The sequence below is a fragment of the Pteronotus mesoamericanus genome, unplaced genomic scaffold (assembly GCF_021234165.1).
Source record: "Pteronotus mesoamericanus isolate MK-2021 breed Mesoamerican mustached bat unplaced genomic scaffold, CSHL_Meso_final scaffold_232, whole genome shotgun sequence".
Lineage (NCBI taxonomy): Eukaryota > Metazoa > Chordata > Mammalia > Chiroptera > Mormoopidae > Pteronotus > Pteronotus mesoamericanus.
In genome coordinates, this window is record NW_026555311.1 from 14,989,917 (window position 1) to 15,009,029 (window position 19,113).

Below are 19,113 nucleotides of genomic sequence, written 5' to 3' on the forward strand. Positions count from 1 at the left end.
TTGAAGACTCTTTCAATGCCTTTGCTCATTTCATGATAAGCACACCTACCCACACTGCTCTGAGTGTTCAGCAGTTTTTGACCAAAAACAGCATGATCCCTGTGCCCCACCCTCCCTATTCATCTGATTATCACCCTGAACAACCTTTTTTGTTTCCCCAGATGAAAAAAGTCCTCAAAGGGAATTTTTGCTGCTGTGGAAGAGGTTAAACAAACAAACAAACAAAAAAAACTGGCAGAAGTACTAAAAGGCACCAAAATTGATGAGTACAAAATCTGTTTTGAGCAGTGGGAAAAAAAAGTCTTGATAGGTGTATTGCATCAAATGGAGAGTGCCTTGAAGATGAGTGAAGTTTAAATATGTAAGAATAAATACTTTTTTTTGTAAATAGATTCTGGTTTTATTGGGTTCCCCTCATAGTTATGAAGTAGCTAATGAAGCTGAAGTTAGAGGTATCCAAAATAAAACATATCATTAATAAAACAATTAAATAGCTGGCAATTAAGTAATATTAGAAAAATGGAAAAGGCCTACATGATAAAAAAAAAATCAAGAGGTGCATTTATTTCCTTACCATTTTCTGCTAATGGAGCAAGAACTTCAAAAATCATTTCCCTCTTATCATGTTCTATTTGTTTTTTGAAGAGTTTTACCAACTCTTCAGCAATGTTTGTACTGGCAAACTGTTCTTTACTGGACTCTGCAAGAAAAAAAAAAAAAAAGAAAAACTTAGGGTAAGTAAACAAACACAGAAATTATTTCCTATTTTTTTCAATACATGATCATTTTATACAATTACTGATGAATATAAACTTCAAATACAGGAAGAATGAAATCCATTTTTTAATGCCGTTGTAAAGGAAAAATGTCCAAGCCTTTAAAGAAAATGTTCTAACTCATTTATATTCAAGGCTATAAAAATTTTCATTACTATTACATATAGGTAACCATAGCAACAATAAAATTGCTAAGTTATAAATTCAGTTTTAAGGATTTTAGTCAAAGAAGAAAAATTACTCTGAATAGACAGAATCTTACACATTTAAAGGTGACTTATCTTTGTATCATTATTATTATTTTTAAAGATTTTATTTATTTGTTTTTAGACAGCGGGGAGAGGAGGGAGAAAGAGAGAGAGAAACATCAGTGTGTGGTTGCCACTCATTTGCCCCTTACTGGGGATCTGGCCCACAGCCCAGGCATATGCCCTGACTGGGAATCGAACTGGCAACCCTTTGATTCGCAGGCCAGCACTCAATCCACTGGCCCACAACAGCCAGGGCTTATCTTTGTATTATTAAAGTGTGTGCTTTTGCACTGATCTGGACATGCCTACTATTAAAAGTCTAATTCTTCTCATGTACTTGGGGTCTCATTCCTTCTTGCCTCTTTTGTATCTCCAATCTCTCCTCCTTACTCCAGAGCTTCCCTATCAGCATTTATATATGCATTAATATTTCTCACTTAAAAAAAGCAATATAAAAAACAAACACCTTCCCTCTATTCTACTTTTCTTCAAATATAATCCAATCTCTGTTCACTTTCAGAAACAACTTTCTTGATAGCACTGTTTCTATACATTCGCTCTATTTTCTTAACTCACATGTATTCCTAAACCCACTTCAAACTAGTATTGGCCCACATCTACTCTCTGAAATTTCCTTTGTTTGTTTCTCCTTTTCCAAATTCCAGTTCCTTGGGACTTGATCCTCTGCTTTCTTACCTTTTCGGTTTCACCCTAGGCAATCTAATTCCTAGCACTGTATCAAAACAGCATTTACACAATCATATCTCTAGCATTCTTCTGGACTCCAGGCTATTTAACAGGCCATTTGACATCTCCATTTAAATATCTCTTGCATTCAAACTCAATGTCTAAAATGGACTTTTGATATTACCTTGCTTTCTGTTCTTCCTCCAGACTTCCTTAACTGGTAAATGAACACTATTTATCCATCTATGTAGGAGTAGAAACCTGGTAGTCACTGCTTGCTTATTCTCATTCAACCCTACATCCAACAGATTACCAAAGTCTACCACAATCTGCCTCCAAAGTACAACTAGAATCTATTTCCATTTTTCTCCAGTTCTCAATTTCTTTTGCTACATCAGATATCCTATTAATTATCTAGATGGTTCTCTCAAAGAATTCTGAAGGAATTTAATTTAGATTGCTTGCTCTCTTTTTTGGGGGTACAGCTGACATCCTGGAATTTCTCTTACTAATTATTTTGATAGATCCTTTCTTTTCCTTCCTGTATTAGATATTCTATTAAATATGACCTTTCACCTTCACTTGTTTTGATTTGGTGAAGGCATCCTCCAGCAGCTTCCTGAGAAAGTTACTATTTACTGAGTACAGGACAGAAACATTTTATAATCTTGACTGTCTGAAAATGCTCTTTCCCACTAGAGTTTATGTTTCTAATTTAAATTAGTCCCTCACCTCACTTCATTAATTTCTCATACTAGCAATTATCACAATTTATAGGGACATGCTTATTTGTCAATTCATTTTAAAAATTTCATCTCACTGACTAAGCTAGATGTACGCTCCTTGACAGCCGGGATAGTGTGCATTATTTTAACTATAAGAAACACGGTGTACAGTAGAGTGTCCAGTACATGGCAGGTGTTCAAAAGAAACTTATTGATTAAATGAATGTGCAACTGAATGAAGAATTAATAGAAGAGTTCTGTTCTATCAAAATGAAAAAGAAATGTTGCAAATTCAACTTTAAAGGAGAAAGAAGAAACAGAAATCTGCTAAGTAATGCAGGCCATTTGCCAACACAAGGAAACAGTACACTATGATTAATACAGGCATAAAAGAACAAAATTTGTACTTATCTTACAGGTGGATACAGAGAAAAGGCAACATGAAGTATGATTTGGACATTATATTTTAATTAAATGCCATGGATCCTTAATAGACCTTCAGCCAGAAGCCTCATTTTCAAAGGACTTATTTTTATCAAAATTATACATGAGTTTCAAGAGTGAGTTAGTACTAATACTTGTATTACCAGCAGAATACAGGCCTCCTTCCCTATTTCTCCTCCCTCAGAAGCAAGCACATAAAGCTCTTTAGCTAATTCACTGGTATTTACCCCTACATCTTTAAATAACATTTGTATTGCCACTTTTTGATGGACTTTCTACTACAAAAGATGAAGCATTAGCTCTTTCTTTTTTCCCTGTTTCTATTGTACCCTTCTACATTCTCAGTGTAATTATAGTGTAATTTTGGTTATATTAATTATTAGTATTCTATTAATATACTATTCCATTTTCCCTGGAATTACTATTTTTTCATTTGCCAAGTTTTCTACACACTCATCATTAATTAAACTCCAAAATCCCTATCAGTTATCTAATCATCACTTATTAAGCTCATTTACCTTGGGTATTCAATCAATTTCATCTCCTATAAGAATTCCCCCAACCCTGACTCCAGCAGCCTTCTGGACTGTCCCAATCTGGACTGGTTGCTCTTTGAAAATAGACCATTTGGGGTTCTCATGTCACCATATTACCAGGAATTTCTGTTTTCCTGTTGAACATCTTATTTCCAGATTTTTGTGCTGTCTTCCTTCGTAATTTAAATTCCTTGTTCTGACATAATACATCTTCCAGTCATTTCCAAAGGAAAGGTATTAAGTATATCAATTTTCTGAGATATTCATGTATGGCAATATCTTCATTGTTACATTTTCTCCTGCTGCTAGTGTTGTTTAAGACATTTGATGGGTATTGATTCACAATCTTTTGTGTGCAACATCTGTTCCCATTATTCTAAAATTTCACACTGATATGTCATGGACTGGGTCTATTTTCACCCATTAGGCTAGACATTTGACAGACCCTTCCAATCTAGAAAATTACGTAGTTGAGTTATATGAAATTATCATAGAATTCTATACTCATACTACCAGGAATGTGATATGAACTTGATATTTATTAGTGTCAATAAAAATAATAGTATGTGACTTGTTAACTCATGAGCAATAAAGCTCAGTGAAAAGATAAGTATTTGGGGATGTACATGTACTATTTTGGTGCTGATGTATAAATAGCTATTACATAGGCATAACAGACTCAAAACATACATTCTAAAATTCTAAAACTCTAAAACCATGGTCTACTTTGGTGTTGATGTATAACCTGGATGTTACATGGGCATAACAGATTTGTGATGATATAAACTCTTTAAAAAACTAATTTTTCTCTTTTACCTTTTTTTCCTCCAAACAGGGAAAGGGCAGTAACATCTGGGAATGGAGTATGAAACTAGGCTGGACTAGGCTGGATTGGGTACATATCCTTTTTTAAAAATTGATCAGGGAGATGTGGTTGAATTTAAGTGCTCTATGCAATGTTCCAAACAAATCCTGACATCTTTATATAGAGGTAACACATATTAAATGTTTGTTTATGTTTCTGTTACAAAGATTTGACATTTTCAGAGATTATTACATAATTGGTTTTATTTCTACAAACTATGATGAACACAAACTCCTATATTCCATTTTAATGGAAAATAATAACTTCTACACAGTAAATAAATGTTCTTTCATCCTCAGTCTTAACATGAATGATGGAAATAACAAGAGAGTAGGAAAAAGAAGAAAAGCAGAGGAAAAGAAATACTCATAAATACAAATAGGTGACCCACTGAAAAAGAATGACTTTTAAAACAACTGTGATAATCTCTAAAGTTGATGTCAAAGCAAAAGTAAAGTACTGAAATTGAGATTTTAATGTGTAGTGTGACATGAACTTTCAGTTAGAAAATCCAAGTTTAGAGTTCTGGGGTTTCTGTTTGTTTATTTTAAAGATTTTATTTATTTATTTATTTTTAGAAAGTGGAAGTGAGGGAGAAAGGAGGAGAGAAACATAAATGTGTGGTTGCCTCTCGCACACCCCCTACTGGGGACCTGGCTGGCAATCCAGGCACGTACCCTAGAATGGAAATCAAACCAGTGACCCTTTGGTTCACAAGCCGGCACTCAATCCCCTGAGCCACACCAGTCAGGACTGGTGTTTCTGTTTATTTATAAAATGAGTCTAATTAATAGATTTATTTTTTGTTGTAGCTATTATGTTTAGCTATGACAAAACAGCATTTGGTTTCACTGTTCCCATAATAAACAACTTATGAACATAGTTGTTGTGCAGAAGATTCAGATCAGGAGTTCTAATTTCTTCTGTCAAGAATCATGGGAGAAGAGAAGGGTACTTACTATAAATGATACAGAGAAAAATCAGAGAAAAGAGATGGGGGTAGCTGGGGTCATTAGTTCTCTGTCATGACTGGACTGTTTCCAGCACTGGTCTGTTTTTGCTTGCTTTCGGATTTTCAAGGATTTCTCATAAATCTGTCTAGTACTCTTACAAACCTCTTCTTATGAAAAAGTCTCCTAACACCCTTCCTGGGTGGCTCAGTTGGTTGGAGCATCATCCCACATAGGAAAGGGTGGTGGGTTTGATTCCCGGTCAGGGCACATACATAGGTTGCAGGTTTGATTCCCCGGTCAGGGTATGTACGGGAGGCAACCAATCAATGTTTCTTTTTCACATCTGTTTCTCTCCCTCTCTCATTCTCTCAAAACAATGAACACATCCTCTGATGAATATTTTTAAAAAAGGTCTCCTATTATTTTTAGGGATTTTTGTAAAATGAGGAGGAAGAACCATAGTCTGCTAGGTTCCTTTTTACCTGATAACGTAATAAATTATGAAGTCCTTAATTTCTGCCCTGGGAATACAATTACTTGATTTTAAGACCACTCCCATGTAAAAATACTAACGTCAAGGGGAGATCATTTCAAATGTTCAACTCTATTAAATAATATACAAATGTAAAATTTAAACTTCAATACATAAATTAGGGAGGCAACGTAGCTCTCAAAATTTTTTTGTTTTTTTAAAAGATTTCACTTATTTGATTTTAGAGAGAGGGGAAGGGAGGGAGGAAGAGAGGGAGAGAAAGATTGATGTGAGAGAGAAACATTAATCAGTTGCCTCTAGCATGCATTCCAACAGCACACCGAACCCGCAATGCCGCCATGTGCCATGACCAGGAATTAAACCCATGACCCTTCGTTTTGCGGAATGATGCCCAAGAAATTAAGCCACAGCAATCAGGGCCATAGTTCTTGATTTGAAATAATACATTCAGAAGATAAAACTGAATCTACATTTTTACACATTGAAGCCAATATCTATAATGTTTAAAAAAAACCCTAATATAATCTAAATGGATTTCAATATTGTTAATATCTAAACACTTTTAAATGCATTAATAAGTTAATTACTTCAGTGGTTCATGAATAGGACTTACCAAGTTCTGCTAAATTGCCGAATGCAACAAGACACATTTCTGTAAGAGCTGCATTTTGGCAGTGGATGCCCAGTAATTTCACTAAGGTAGGAATTACACCCATATTTATAAGCTGAGCTTGAAGGGAATCTGCAAAAACAAATAAAAAATTGTGTTTATGTATCAAATAGGTTTTTAGTAAGAAGGAAAACACCTTATTCTCTCTATTGCAAACTCAATACTATTTCAATTATAGCAAAGCAAGACTATGTCCATTCATATAATTGTCATAAAAAATTTTAAGACACTAGTTCAGAAGAATTGTCCTGAATCTTTTCAATAATTAAAAGAAATTTATAAATAAAAATAATTCAAATAATGAATTGTGTCAAATATCAGTTTTTTATTTTAAAGACAGGGTTTTATACCTTTACAGAGCAAGCCTTTAAAGATGTATGAATTATTAAACAGTACCACTGAGTTTTAAATGAAAAGGTTAGAAAAAGTAACATTTGCATTACAGAAAATCATCCAGCACATGAAAAGCATTTAAAAAGCAAGTTTTAACTAAGATCTAGAGAGAAGACAGAATTCCTTGACAAATGGTAAGAAGTATATAATTTACAAAAATTGTTTAATTGCAGCAGAGCATTCTTTGATGACTACCAGGATGAAAAGTAGTTTTAACAAGGAAAGAAAGGGTTACTTAAAAAACTTTTCAAATTTTTATTTAATAATAGTAACAATCATCTTAGCAAAGAAAAGAAAATTTGGCTTGAGAAGTGAAGAGAATGAGGTTAATATGGCTTTGTCATCACTGCTTGTCTTCATTTTTCTAAGAAACTAACTGGTTTTAAAGTACTTAATATGACTTGGATTTCCACAATGGCTCTTCGTTAACAAGAACAGAATACCTGTAACAAAATTGAAAGTAAATAAACGAAAATGCAAAACAAAAGTACTGCCTCTTAGAATAAGCTAAGACAGACATAAACACAAAGTTACTGTTAATAAGTGTTTCATCCAAAAATACAGGAATGCTTTCAAAATTTTTTTCTTTTAAAAATTATATGCCATTTTCAAAGCAAATAATTTTCTTGAAATTCTATGAAGTTACCTATCAGTAATCTAAAGATAAAAATCTGTTTTTTATAAAGCAAACGTTCCTTATAGCATGTTTCCGTTGACAGAGTGTGCCTACTAATCTCTTTATCACTCTTTATAGTTCTTATCCAATAGATAAGGAAGTAGTTGGGTGATTATCAGGAAAAAAAAAACAAACCCAGAAAGGCCGGCTGAGGTGTATCACCTGCCAGCTGATTATCTGCCTAGTGGTCTTTATAGTTAATTTTTCCTGTTTTTAGAGTAAAGTGTGAAGAGATAGCAAACAGACACTGAATGCCCTGAAAACTGATGAGCTGGTAGTTATGAATATTGTTTAGTTCAGTTGTTGGGGCCCATCTATAATAGAAATGGGAATGTTACCAAAACAAAAATAGAAAACAGGCCTGAGAAAAAGGGAAATTTACATTTAGAGTTCAAATAGTCTGAAACAATTTCAAATTTTGCAGTTAAATGAAGTCTGTTCTAAATAGAGATAGAAATAAAAAAATAGTATATTCAACCAAATGATTTGTTTTTATTCTTTTGTGTTAAATATTTTTTCTAACTATACAATCCAGCAATTAATGAATGATGCACACAATGCATCTTATAGGCAAATAACAATACTATATACCCTGTAATATCCAGGGTATATAGTATTATACCTATATGTTATATTGGCAGAATATTTGTATTATGCTTACATTTATAATGGTCATGCCCAAGAAGGTTTCCAAGTTAGAAATTATTCTGATTACTTACCAGTAGAAAGAGTTCCTTATTATTGAGTCACCTCTGCAGATCCTTGCTCTTTATCAGTATTTTTAACTCATTTATTTATTCATTTTGATTACCCCTTCAAATACGGCAGAGCTGTTGAATCATTAAATTTCAGGTATGTAAGCGTGAGCACTAGCGCATGCATTGAGTGTCAGTCAAACTCCACTATATACCTGTATATATGTAAACATCACACACCCCCTCAGTACTGTTGGTACAAACTATAAAAACCCAACAGTCCGGGGACATCAGAGAATAACACATTTTTATGAAGGAGAAAACTCAACAGGAGAGTGCCACTTAGAAGATGATGTTTTTCATGTTCTCCTAATTTGGTATATCTACCACTTTCTTGGACGGCTTTTACAGTATTATGAATTTTGGTTACAGGGAAAAGAGGGACAAAAAGTTAAATGTGTATATAGTATTATGAATTCTGGTTTCAAGGAAAACAAGTTAAGAAATGTTTCAGAGTTTCAGATAAATCTTTGGCATATATAAATTGAAGCAGAATATTTAAAACTGGTAGATCAGAGAAAAAAAGTAGCTTAGCATAATGGCATATGGTGTGAATTGCCATAACTCATGAAAATTGCATTGCTTCATGAGAATGTGTTTTAAAGCTACCCAGGAGCCAAATTAATTGTATACTGACATACAACACACAAAGTACATACAAGTACAAAGAAAAAATCATATAGTTATCTAACGGACAGACTCATTTTAGAGCACTTGGCTGTTTAATATTTAATTCTATAATGAAAACTAAAACAAAATTTATATTCAAATAACTCTAAAGTCTGTTTATTCCAATAGCAAGAAGGAGACTTATATAATGAAGGCATAGTAGAGGGGGAAAGAAACCTCTATTCGAACAAGTGGATAAAAATTTTCATTTCAAGATAAACAGTCATCCTAGAACACGGCTCTCGAAGTGGAATTGCCAAAACCCTCGCAAAGGATCACAAAGTCAAAACTACTTTCAATAAATTGCCAAGATTTTATTTGCTTTTTTCACTGTACTGACATTGGCAATGATGGTGGGAAACAATGGTGGGTAAAACTGTTGGAGCTTTAGTATGAACAGTCAGTGGCACCAAACTGTATGAGTCATTATATTCTTCACCATCACACATAGGAAAATAGAAGCTATTCTTAGTACTTTTTTATTTTGAAGAGTTATTTTTCATAAAAATGTTATTTATGTTAATATAGTGGATTTTTATTATTTTAAAATGCAACACTAAGTAATTTTAAAACATCTCCATTTTAATTTCTAGTACAGTAGTAAATATTGAATTTACATACATATGTATGAATACAAAAATTGATAGATATTACCTATATATAAAAACAAAAGTTCTTTGAAATATTCAGTAATTTTTAAGTGTCTGAAGGAGGCCTGAAACCAAAAGTTTAAAAACCAGTGCCAAAGAATTATCTAACTTTTATAGGCGGTAAAACAAAAAACAAAAAAACAAAAAATAAACCATGGAAAAGAGATTTTGAAATTCAATGATGTGCTTGGCGTATGTGAAAATAAAATAAATAAATAAAAATTAAAAATTACTAGGAATCCTAGATTTTGGTGTTCAAATATTTTGAGCAAAATTACATTAAGCAAGCCTCTGAACATCTTATTTTACTTATTTGAGTAGAAACTCTACTTAAGCCTAGGAGAATATTCCATGATTTAGTCTGTGCTTATTTCAGTTGCAACTTAGTACATTATCAATAAATATTTGGGGGAGGGGCTAAATAGGAGTCTTGTTTGTGTGGATTAAATTAGTATTAATTCTTATCACTGGAAACAAATGATTCAGTTCAATCACTTTGTTTATTGCCCAAAGAGAGGGCTTCAAAGGATAGTAGCTGACACTCACACGATCCTGAATGGTATCAGGAGTATGACTTTTAGGCTGAAAACTAACTGAAAGAAATTCTTAGAACCAGAGACAGTTCACATTCTCTAGACACATTTGAGTGAGACAGTGAAATGATGCGTGACTGAGACTTTTTGCATCCCTCAGTGAATATCAGCAACTCCAGGGGAATGTTTATTCGGAGTTCAACAAACACAATTCACAAAAATGCAACCCAGGCTCATATACAGCAAACAGTTACGTGTGACTGTCTTTAGACAGCACAATGTCATATAAACACCTGAAGACATTTTAAAATTGCTCGTGACACACATCACAGACAAATAGTGACCAAAATACAGAATTACACAATTACATATAATCAAGATGACACAGGCCCTACATGATCTATGGGGAGGAAGGGGAAGAAAGGCACTGAGGGGGTGCAATACAGATGCATATAAAAAGAGATATAAGGCAATCAATGCATGCGCTGGTGTGAACACTTACCTACCTACATTTGCATTTCAATGGTTCCAAGTTCTTCAGGTCACACTCATGGACACTCCAAAGAATGGAGATCTGGAGAGAAGATCTCAAGTTGAAGAACCTTTTTCCCCCTAAGTTTTAAGTTTAATGTTTAAAAACAATGGTATAGATTATAGGTCCAGAAAAGTATGCGAAGTATTCCAGTAACTCAATTGATGTTAATCAATTACTAAAAAGAAAACGTTTAAGATTATAACACGTTAATCTTATCTCTAAGAAAAGGCCCTTAGAGACAAAGTTATAAGGCTACTAAACTTATTGGCAAATAGGACTTAATGAATAAAGAAACTTAACACACACATAATTCAAAATACAGTCTCTACATTAGTACGTACATATGGTATATATATTATTTATAGTATAGAGTGTATCCTATTTACAATAGGCTTACATAAAAACCCCACCTACAGTTAAATGAATTATATACAACTGAAATAATAAAAATAAGCAAATATAAATCTTGATGAGATGTTTTAATACAAAATGGCTAAAAGTCATTTGAGCATAATAAAAACTGAAGAAAACTACCCTAAACTAATTGGCATAGCTTTATTTCCAAAAAAGGTAAGTTATGAGTTTAAACAAAGTATAGCTCTATTATAACACTAAAAAGTAAACGGACTTAAATACAGCTACTAAATAGGATGACTTTGCAGTTAAAAACTTTATATGTACACAAGTGCAAGTTCAAATAAAGACTTCCTTTTAAGTTACTTATTTCAGTATCTGTTTAGTAATAAGGAATATGAAGAGCTGTTACTCTAGTGTTGAGCATATAAAAATAAAAATATTTATGTGATTAAAATTAACTCCAAATCAATTATTTAAAAGCTCTTTACAGAAGAGAGCTTTTGCTCTGCATTGTTTTGCACCAAAATTACCCCAATAATTTAAGGCCCAAAGTATATATTTTAATGACAGAAATTTCAAAGAAAAAAAGACTCAAGATTCATTAGTATTGAGAATACTGAAAGTTTAAAATAATAATTCATTTACACATTTCTTGCTTTCTCACAACAGAACAACAACAGAAAATGGAAAAGAGAATTCAGAAGTTTTTTCCTGGTTCTGAAAATTTCCCTCTTGTTCTATAGATAAATAACAAAATTACACAAGTAAGTGAAATGCAAAACAACAGCAACCAGAAAAAACCCAAAAGCAAAATTTATAAGAGGAATAAAAAAATGTTTTATTATTCTTAAGAGGTATACCCATTTGCTGTACTCATCCAATGGCATCTACAGTGATTATGTCTGAATCTAGAAGATTATTTTTTTTCCCTAGGCTTTCTTCAAGGTTAATTTATTTACCATAGATCAACTCTTGTTGTAATGAATACTGCTACAAAGGAAATTTCTACAGCTATATTTACTCCGATTAAAGAAAACTCTTTAATCTCACAGAGAAATTAGTCTTTAAAGGTTAATACTGGATTTGTATATGTGTGTTTTAGAAGAGGAACGCTGCCAGCTGGTGGTTAAGCAGCTCTTACTGGGAGAAGTAAACCCAATCTCTGCTCTCACATGGCACTGCTGAGAGAAAAGCCATATCTACAGTAGATGTAAATTTAAACCTCTATTTCTGAATAGCAAATTAATCTAAAATCAGGTTAATTTACATTACAACATATGTAGTTTACAAACGTGTTTAAAAACATAAAAATTGTTTTACAATAGGATTTACTGGCTTTTTAAAAAAAGCAAATATTACTAGTTACCTTGGAACATTACTATGATTAAGTTTTACACTTTAAAATTACATAGAAGTTATTTGGCAACAAACAAACTGTATTAATAAGACATAGTTATGTAACCAAAGATTTCTGATTTCTAGCCAATACCCATTTTCCTAACAGTATTTAATTTTAAATTTTTTCATAAATAAAATACAGGCATTTGACATTTAACGGGATTTTACTCGTCATTAGAAAACAAGATTACTAATTTTTATGCAAGTTAATTTACAAATGATACATTTCTGCCCTTTCTCTCTGAATGGATATTTTAAGTGATCTAAATTAAAGATACATTGATATTTGGCCAAAATCCATTATTTGTCTTTGGCTTTAGTCAATACTCATATGCTTTGATACCATCATATTTCAATAGTGTAGTAACATCAATAATAAAAACAAGGACTGGTCTTTCTATTTTTTCTGTTACTATCTAAATATTAATTTTTAAATACAAATGAGCATTCCATATACAAAGAAAATCTCTCTATGTGCTTCATACGTTGCACTCTCATCAGTTGAAATGCAAATGTATACTTAAAGATGGTAAAAATATACAAATGCAAAAATTAAATGAAGGCAGAATAATAGAGATTAAATTATTCTCTACAGAATTTACAGCATGAAACCAAATGAATGTTAGGAGCTGTTTTTAATTTTTAGTTACTTAATTCCACTAGGGCCTTGAGTCTTTAAAGAAAAAGTCCTATTTGGGAATTCTCTACATCTTGTGAGGAAAAGTTAAAATCAAAACACCAACTCTGCCACCTCAAATATTCACTATGAGGAAAATCTCAAAAATAACATTCAGTAACATCTATGATTAATCGTCTCTAGTTAAGACATAAAACAAATTAAAAAAATAAAAACATGTTAGATAATGAGGAACACCACACATATTTTGTTATTCTACTTCCTCAGTTAAAACTGGTTATCTATTTAGTATCACAATGCTGATCATTGCCTTACTCAGGAACAATGCTGGCTGCACTATTGTGATCAGGACCAATCTAGAAGCAGATAATCTGAGTATTATTTCTGTAATATAATGCCAAACTTTAAATCATTAACAAAAGAACTATAACAAATCATTTCACATTTTTATAATAAAATTTCAGACTCTTTGATTCAGAAGTTCATTCTATAATGGCCAAACTGAGCATTAATTCAGTATTTGCCATGTGGAATTAAACCAAAATGTGCATACCTCTACTACAAACCAAGTTCTTAGCCTGTCCATTTACAGCATTATTACAGTAATCGTTTAGGAGGATTCTGTTGAAAAGCTAACCTTGTCTAATGTGTCAAATTAATAGGTAGAAATAGCAGAAGGTACAGCAACTAACTTCACTGACCTTCAGTAAAACAACTAGTTGAAAATGACATTTACAGCAGAATTTCATGAATGTAACCTGCTTCAGTAAATTGATTAGACAGCTTAATTGGATGAACAATAAAAATTCAGAAAGTTTTTACAAAATAAAAAAGCAACAGTTAGTAAATGAAGAATTTTGATATTTTTTAAAGCCTAAAAACTTTATACAGCTGCACAATAAAAGTACTGTATTTTAATTTGACAATTTGGGCTTCAAAGATGTGAATTTAAAAGTATATCTCCAATGCCTATATAAACAAAAAAATAAAATAAAAATAGTATATTAGAAAATCAATATAATTTTTAAAAGAATGAATTGCAAAGATAGTATTTTATATTTTCAATTTTTTGTTTTTTTTCTTTAATGTCAGGTAAAATGTTTTTAGTGTTTAGGAAATACATGGAATTATTAATTAACTTGTACTCATCATAAGTAAACTTTGGAAATAGTTCCTCACTCAGGCAAAGCATATCATTTTCTAAGATCTAACATCTAGGAAATGTTCTTTCTTACCTGTAACAAAGTTATATCAAAATGTAAGAATATGCTCAGAGCCAAAGTGCTCTTTAATTTTTAATGAAAATTATTTCTATATGTAATTATTCCTATATATAATTTCTATTCTTCTCATTTTAAGTATGAAGAAAAAACAAGTAAGTCGAGTTACTGGGCTGAGTTCACTATGAAAATGAATTGTATGATTAGAACTGGGAAATTGTTGCTACTGGTTGAAATTAATTACAACATTAAGTGATCTGTAAATTAGAGGAGAGAAAATACTTTACAGGTCTATTTTCAACAACTGAATTTAAGTATTGGACTTATTATTTAAATTCAATTGTTAAGCTCCAGTAACAAATCCCATGAGCTGCATTTCCTAAATCGCACAGATGGCCTCCTCTCAACCACAGTTCAGATATCATGAAGTCCACACAGCAAATAAATGTGAGAGTATTCATGAGTGTCCTGGACATTTCAGGAAACACACACACACACACACACACACACACACACACACACACAGAGAAATTCAGTAACAGGGAGTTAAGGTATTACAGAAAAATCAGCTCTATTTGTAAAAATCATATGATATATATGACATATATGATATAGGTCACATAAAGAAACCAGTCACTGTATATATTATGTTACTCATTTTAGAAGGAAACTAATTTTTCTTTTCTTTATGGAATGTTTATTTTCCCTAGTCGTCTCTCTTATGGCATAGTTTATGTAAAATAAGTAAATATAATCATTGCTTTAATGCTTATTATCATTATTATTTTGCTTTAGAGTTATAACAGATTTCTCCCCGTATTTTGTGTCTCAATCTAATGTAGATGTATTAAGAGAAAGATTCAATTCTCAGTTACAGAGTTTTTTAGAAGATATTTATTGATTAATAATTGTTACTTGTTATTACAATAAAAATGGTGACCACCGACAGATTCCTTAACAAGATGTTAAGTTATTCTGGTGCTCTGCTTTAGATCAGCAATTGTCAACCAGTGTGCCAGGCACACTGGTGTGCCACAAGAATTTTTAAAACATGTAATACCTGACTATTTAGTCAGGGGCACTGACCTCTTTTCCCTTAGACTGGCAAATAAAAAAGAAATGACAATAGCCAACACAACAGTTGTCCAGTGTGAACAAATGAAAATTATTATATATTTTTCATATATCTTTTGGTGTGCTGCATAATTTTAGTAATTAGTTTATGTGTGCTATGAGATAAAAAAGGTTGAAAATCGCTGCTTTAGACTACTGGTTTGCTTCTATTCAAATGGCAAGTAACTTTCAAAAATAAATATACAGGTTTGTCAAGTTTGTGAATTATCTATGGTAAATATTTAACCACAGATTTCAGTACTGTTAACTACCAGCATGTTTTCAATGCCACTTTCTGCTACTGCCATGTATATGAATAGGGAATATCGGCTAATACAGTGGACAAGAGTTTATAATGCTTCTAATTTACTTAATGAGAAAAAGTATTTCAATAACATTTTTCTTCCAAGTTTTATTTTGTTAATAAAAAAATTTTTAGACAATACTAAGTATCCAGAGGAGTCAACCAATAAGTATTTTCCAAACTCCTACTATACACTAAAATGGCAATATATTTGTAAACAGCTGGATATACGAACAAAATTTTCAGTCTTCACTGCAATGTTTTGGCACTGGGTAACCAAAGCCAGGAAACAGAGTTATTAAAGAAATTAATAAGATAAACATACCTACAATGATAGGTTTTAGTTTCTTCTTTCTAAAATAACTAAAACTTTAAAGTTGTAACTAGATGAAGAAAATAAAGGAAGTTCACTACATTTCCTCATCTTGGATGTCAAATTGTCAATATGCTTTTGTCTAACCACAGCTGTCAAAAACTCAGACTATTTTGAAGGGCCATAGAATTGAAGAGTGCTTTTTTTTATCATGTGAAGAACAGGTATGATTTCCTCCAAAAGGATAAATTTGAAATTATTCTTACTAAACAAAGTTTTCTCTTATTCTCCTTAAACATGATATTATTTATATAATATTATTGATATGGGTTTTCTGGCTAAGCAATTACAACTTTTTCTTTTCAGATACTCCACATTTACCTAAGTATAAAAAGTTTTAATTGCTTCACCAAACAAGGAAACAGAAGAATACATTCAGGTTATAGCTTACAAGTGTATAGTCTTAAGCTGGTTCAAAAGTTTTAAAACTCATGCAACTTGACTTTTACACAACTTTATCAAAGGGCACAAAGTGCCTTTACTGAGTAAGCATTTTCATAATATATGTCTTGCGTGTGTATTGGAAACTTGTTTTATTCCCTATTAATGCCTTTAAAAAAATTGGGTATGATCAGGCTGTCCATTGTATAGCTAGGTATCAATATATCCCAAGTCTCAGTCTGGTGTCAATCCACTTTTAAAGACTAATAAACAATTTGAAAATGTTCTCATCAGAAACTATGTTGGTGGGTCTTTGTGACCACTTCTAGTACTTATCTTTGCATTTAACATATTTTATCCATGCAGCTAAAGAATAACTCCCAATAAATAAGGCTTAAATTATTGGATCTGTGGATAGAGTTAAGTTTCTCTGCTAGAGTAACAAAGTGGTATTTATCATCCAACTACTCTACTCAGAAAGTAATAGCAGAAGTTCATATACTGAAATTCAATAGTAAATGTACCTAAACGAAACTTCGTTTATTTTATCCATGCTAATAAAACATGACTGCTGCATTTCAAAAGTTCTATTGATTTTTGTTTCAGTGACTCACCTAGGTAGACAAGAGCAATACCAAATACCAAATGATCTAAAGTTAGCCAAGAAGACCTAGTATTTAAGTTGGCAATTCTTTAAACACATATTTTAAAGAAAAGAGTAAGTAAAGAATTGATACAGAAAAGAAAGATGCTTAATAATTACGCAAAACAAAAGGATAAAATATAAGCTAAATAGTGTTATGGAGAAAAATGAATCACTTCATAAACTATGATGCCCATGACAGAAAAATATAAAAGAAAGCAGAGGAAAGAAGATAGTTCTAAGTCTGGCATTTGTTCCTGAAAAATACTGAAAGATAACTTTACTTCTATTTTATCTAGGAAATTTTGAAAGCTGCATTCAAGTTGCAGATTTTAAAATAATGAAACAAAAATACCACTGCTTCAATAATATTCCAAGAAAAGTTAATACAGCTTTCCAAAGTATCTATGTTATTTCTTGGGAATACCTGCACACCAGGAAGAAATACCTACTCCTCCAGAAGAGATATATTATTCATCTGGACTGTAGACTTTCATGTTTCTAATCATTATCTTCTCAGTGCACTTCTCTACACATTGTGAATTCCTGCAACATGGACTCAACCACAGTCTCTTTTGGATTAGAATTAGTGGTGTTTTTGAAGACCATTTTTCAAGTCTTTATGTCAGTTTTCATGTTCATTTGATTAACAGCCATATAGGCTATCTGAAAATTATTGACATGTTATTTGTTGCTAGGTTCCAACGATGTTTTACAGAGAAAAGAAACTTCTATTTTATAAATATTTATTAAATTTCTCCAATATGATATCTGCAACTGGTCTGAACTTTGTCAGATTTTATTAAAAGATTTTTTTATTTTACAACTAAATGTGTCTAGATAAAATAATTTTACTTACAGACAGTATTTATGTTTTAAAGCTACCCCTGGCATTAATATAAAGTAATAAACATGATGTTATTTTAATAGTTTATTTTTAAAATGCTCATAGCAAGAAATCTTAAACCATACCATTATGTTTTATTTTGTTTGTTTAGAGTATTAACATGGGCAACCCTTCAAAGACTAGTCCCATTTAATAAATTAGACCGTTTTGTTTTTAAAATATTATAATTTCATGTTGACTAATTATTGATTTTATATGTCACTTATTAATTCCTTGTTCATAATTTTTCCAAATAATTTTGACTTATACTACAGTAATGATGATTTTGAATTTTTCCCCCAGAGATAAAGCAAGTTTTCAATTTTGTTTACCATTCTCATTGCTATAGTTCATCAGCATGCCACAAAAGACAGTCAAGAGCTTCTCATTGGCGGGTTCTGTTATACTGCACAGTGACCTTAAATGGTCAATTACAATCTGTGCACCACCTGCTTGGTCAACTGCACTTCTGCCCTCATCTGTAAAACAAAGAGTTAAATTAAAAATAAAAGAAAAAAGAAATGTACCTTACAATTTCAAATATAAAACATAACAGTGTTATTCTTTATTTAGAAAGTAAATAGAAATACACTTAAGAAGGGCATTAAATATGTCTTTTTTGGAAATACAAGGCAAAACAAATAAACATGGAAATGGGGGTGGGATGGGGAAAAGAGACAATCTCTTTCTAAAAGAAGGAAAGATTATTTGCATTCGTATCATATAGGAGCTCAAAGAATTTCTCTGTGTCTTAGGAATTTATGACTGTAACATGAAATTTTTTCCCTTCCTCTTTCACAAATGATGATTCTGTATAAAACTTAAAAATAGGAATTAATATTTTTGGAATTTTTTTCTCACCTTGGAAACCACTAAATATTCTCTCATTGGTTTCACAGTTAGATATTATCAAAGAAAACTGTGACACAGTATAATTCCAGATCACAACATATAATGCCTAAATATTAGGATTAGGCTCTTTTTAATGGCATTTTCTACAGTCCCTAAACTTTTTCCTTGTTCAGTTTTTGGTAGTTTGTGTTTCACTTTTCCTTATTCTTTACAATCTAGAACACACCAATATATTTCAACATTACAACCAGAGGCTAAATAATGGTCAAACATACATGCTGTTATAGAGAACAGATGTCATTTAACTGCTGGAACATAAAAATAGCTTTAGAATACTT

General features: G+C 31.7%; 1 protein-coding gene across 5 annotated transcripts in view; it reads right to left on the reverse strand.

The window, feature by feature from the left end:
* Window positions 1–19,113, reverse strand: part of RAP1GDS1 (Rap1 GTPase-GDP dissociation stimulator 1) — a 142,492-nt gene that overhangs the window by 42,233 nt on the left and 81,146 nt on the right. For 4 of the 5 annotated variants that reach the window (XM_054591710.1, XM_054591709.1, XM_054591707.1 and 1 more), the window contains 3 exons: window positions 18,256–18,402; window positions 6,344–6,472; window positions 575–700 (listed from right to left, as the gene is read on the reverse strand). In XM_054591710.1, the coding sequence (XP_054447685.1) occupies window positions 575–700; window positions 6,344–6,472; window positions 18,256–18,402 (402 nt within the window). The remainder of the gene's footprint in view (window positions 1–574; window positions 701–6,343; window positions 6,473–18,255; window positions 18,403–19,113) is intronic. The other variant, XM_054591711.1, reaches the window with a different exon arrangement.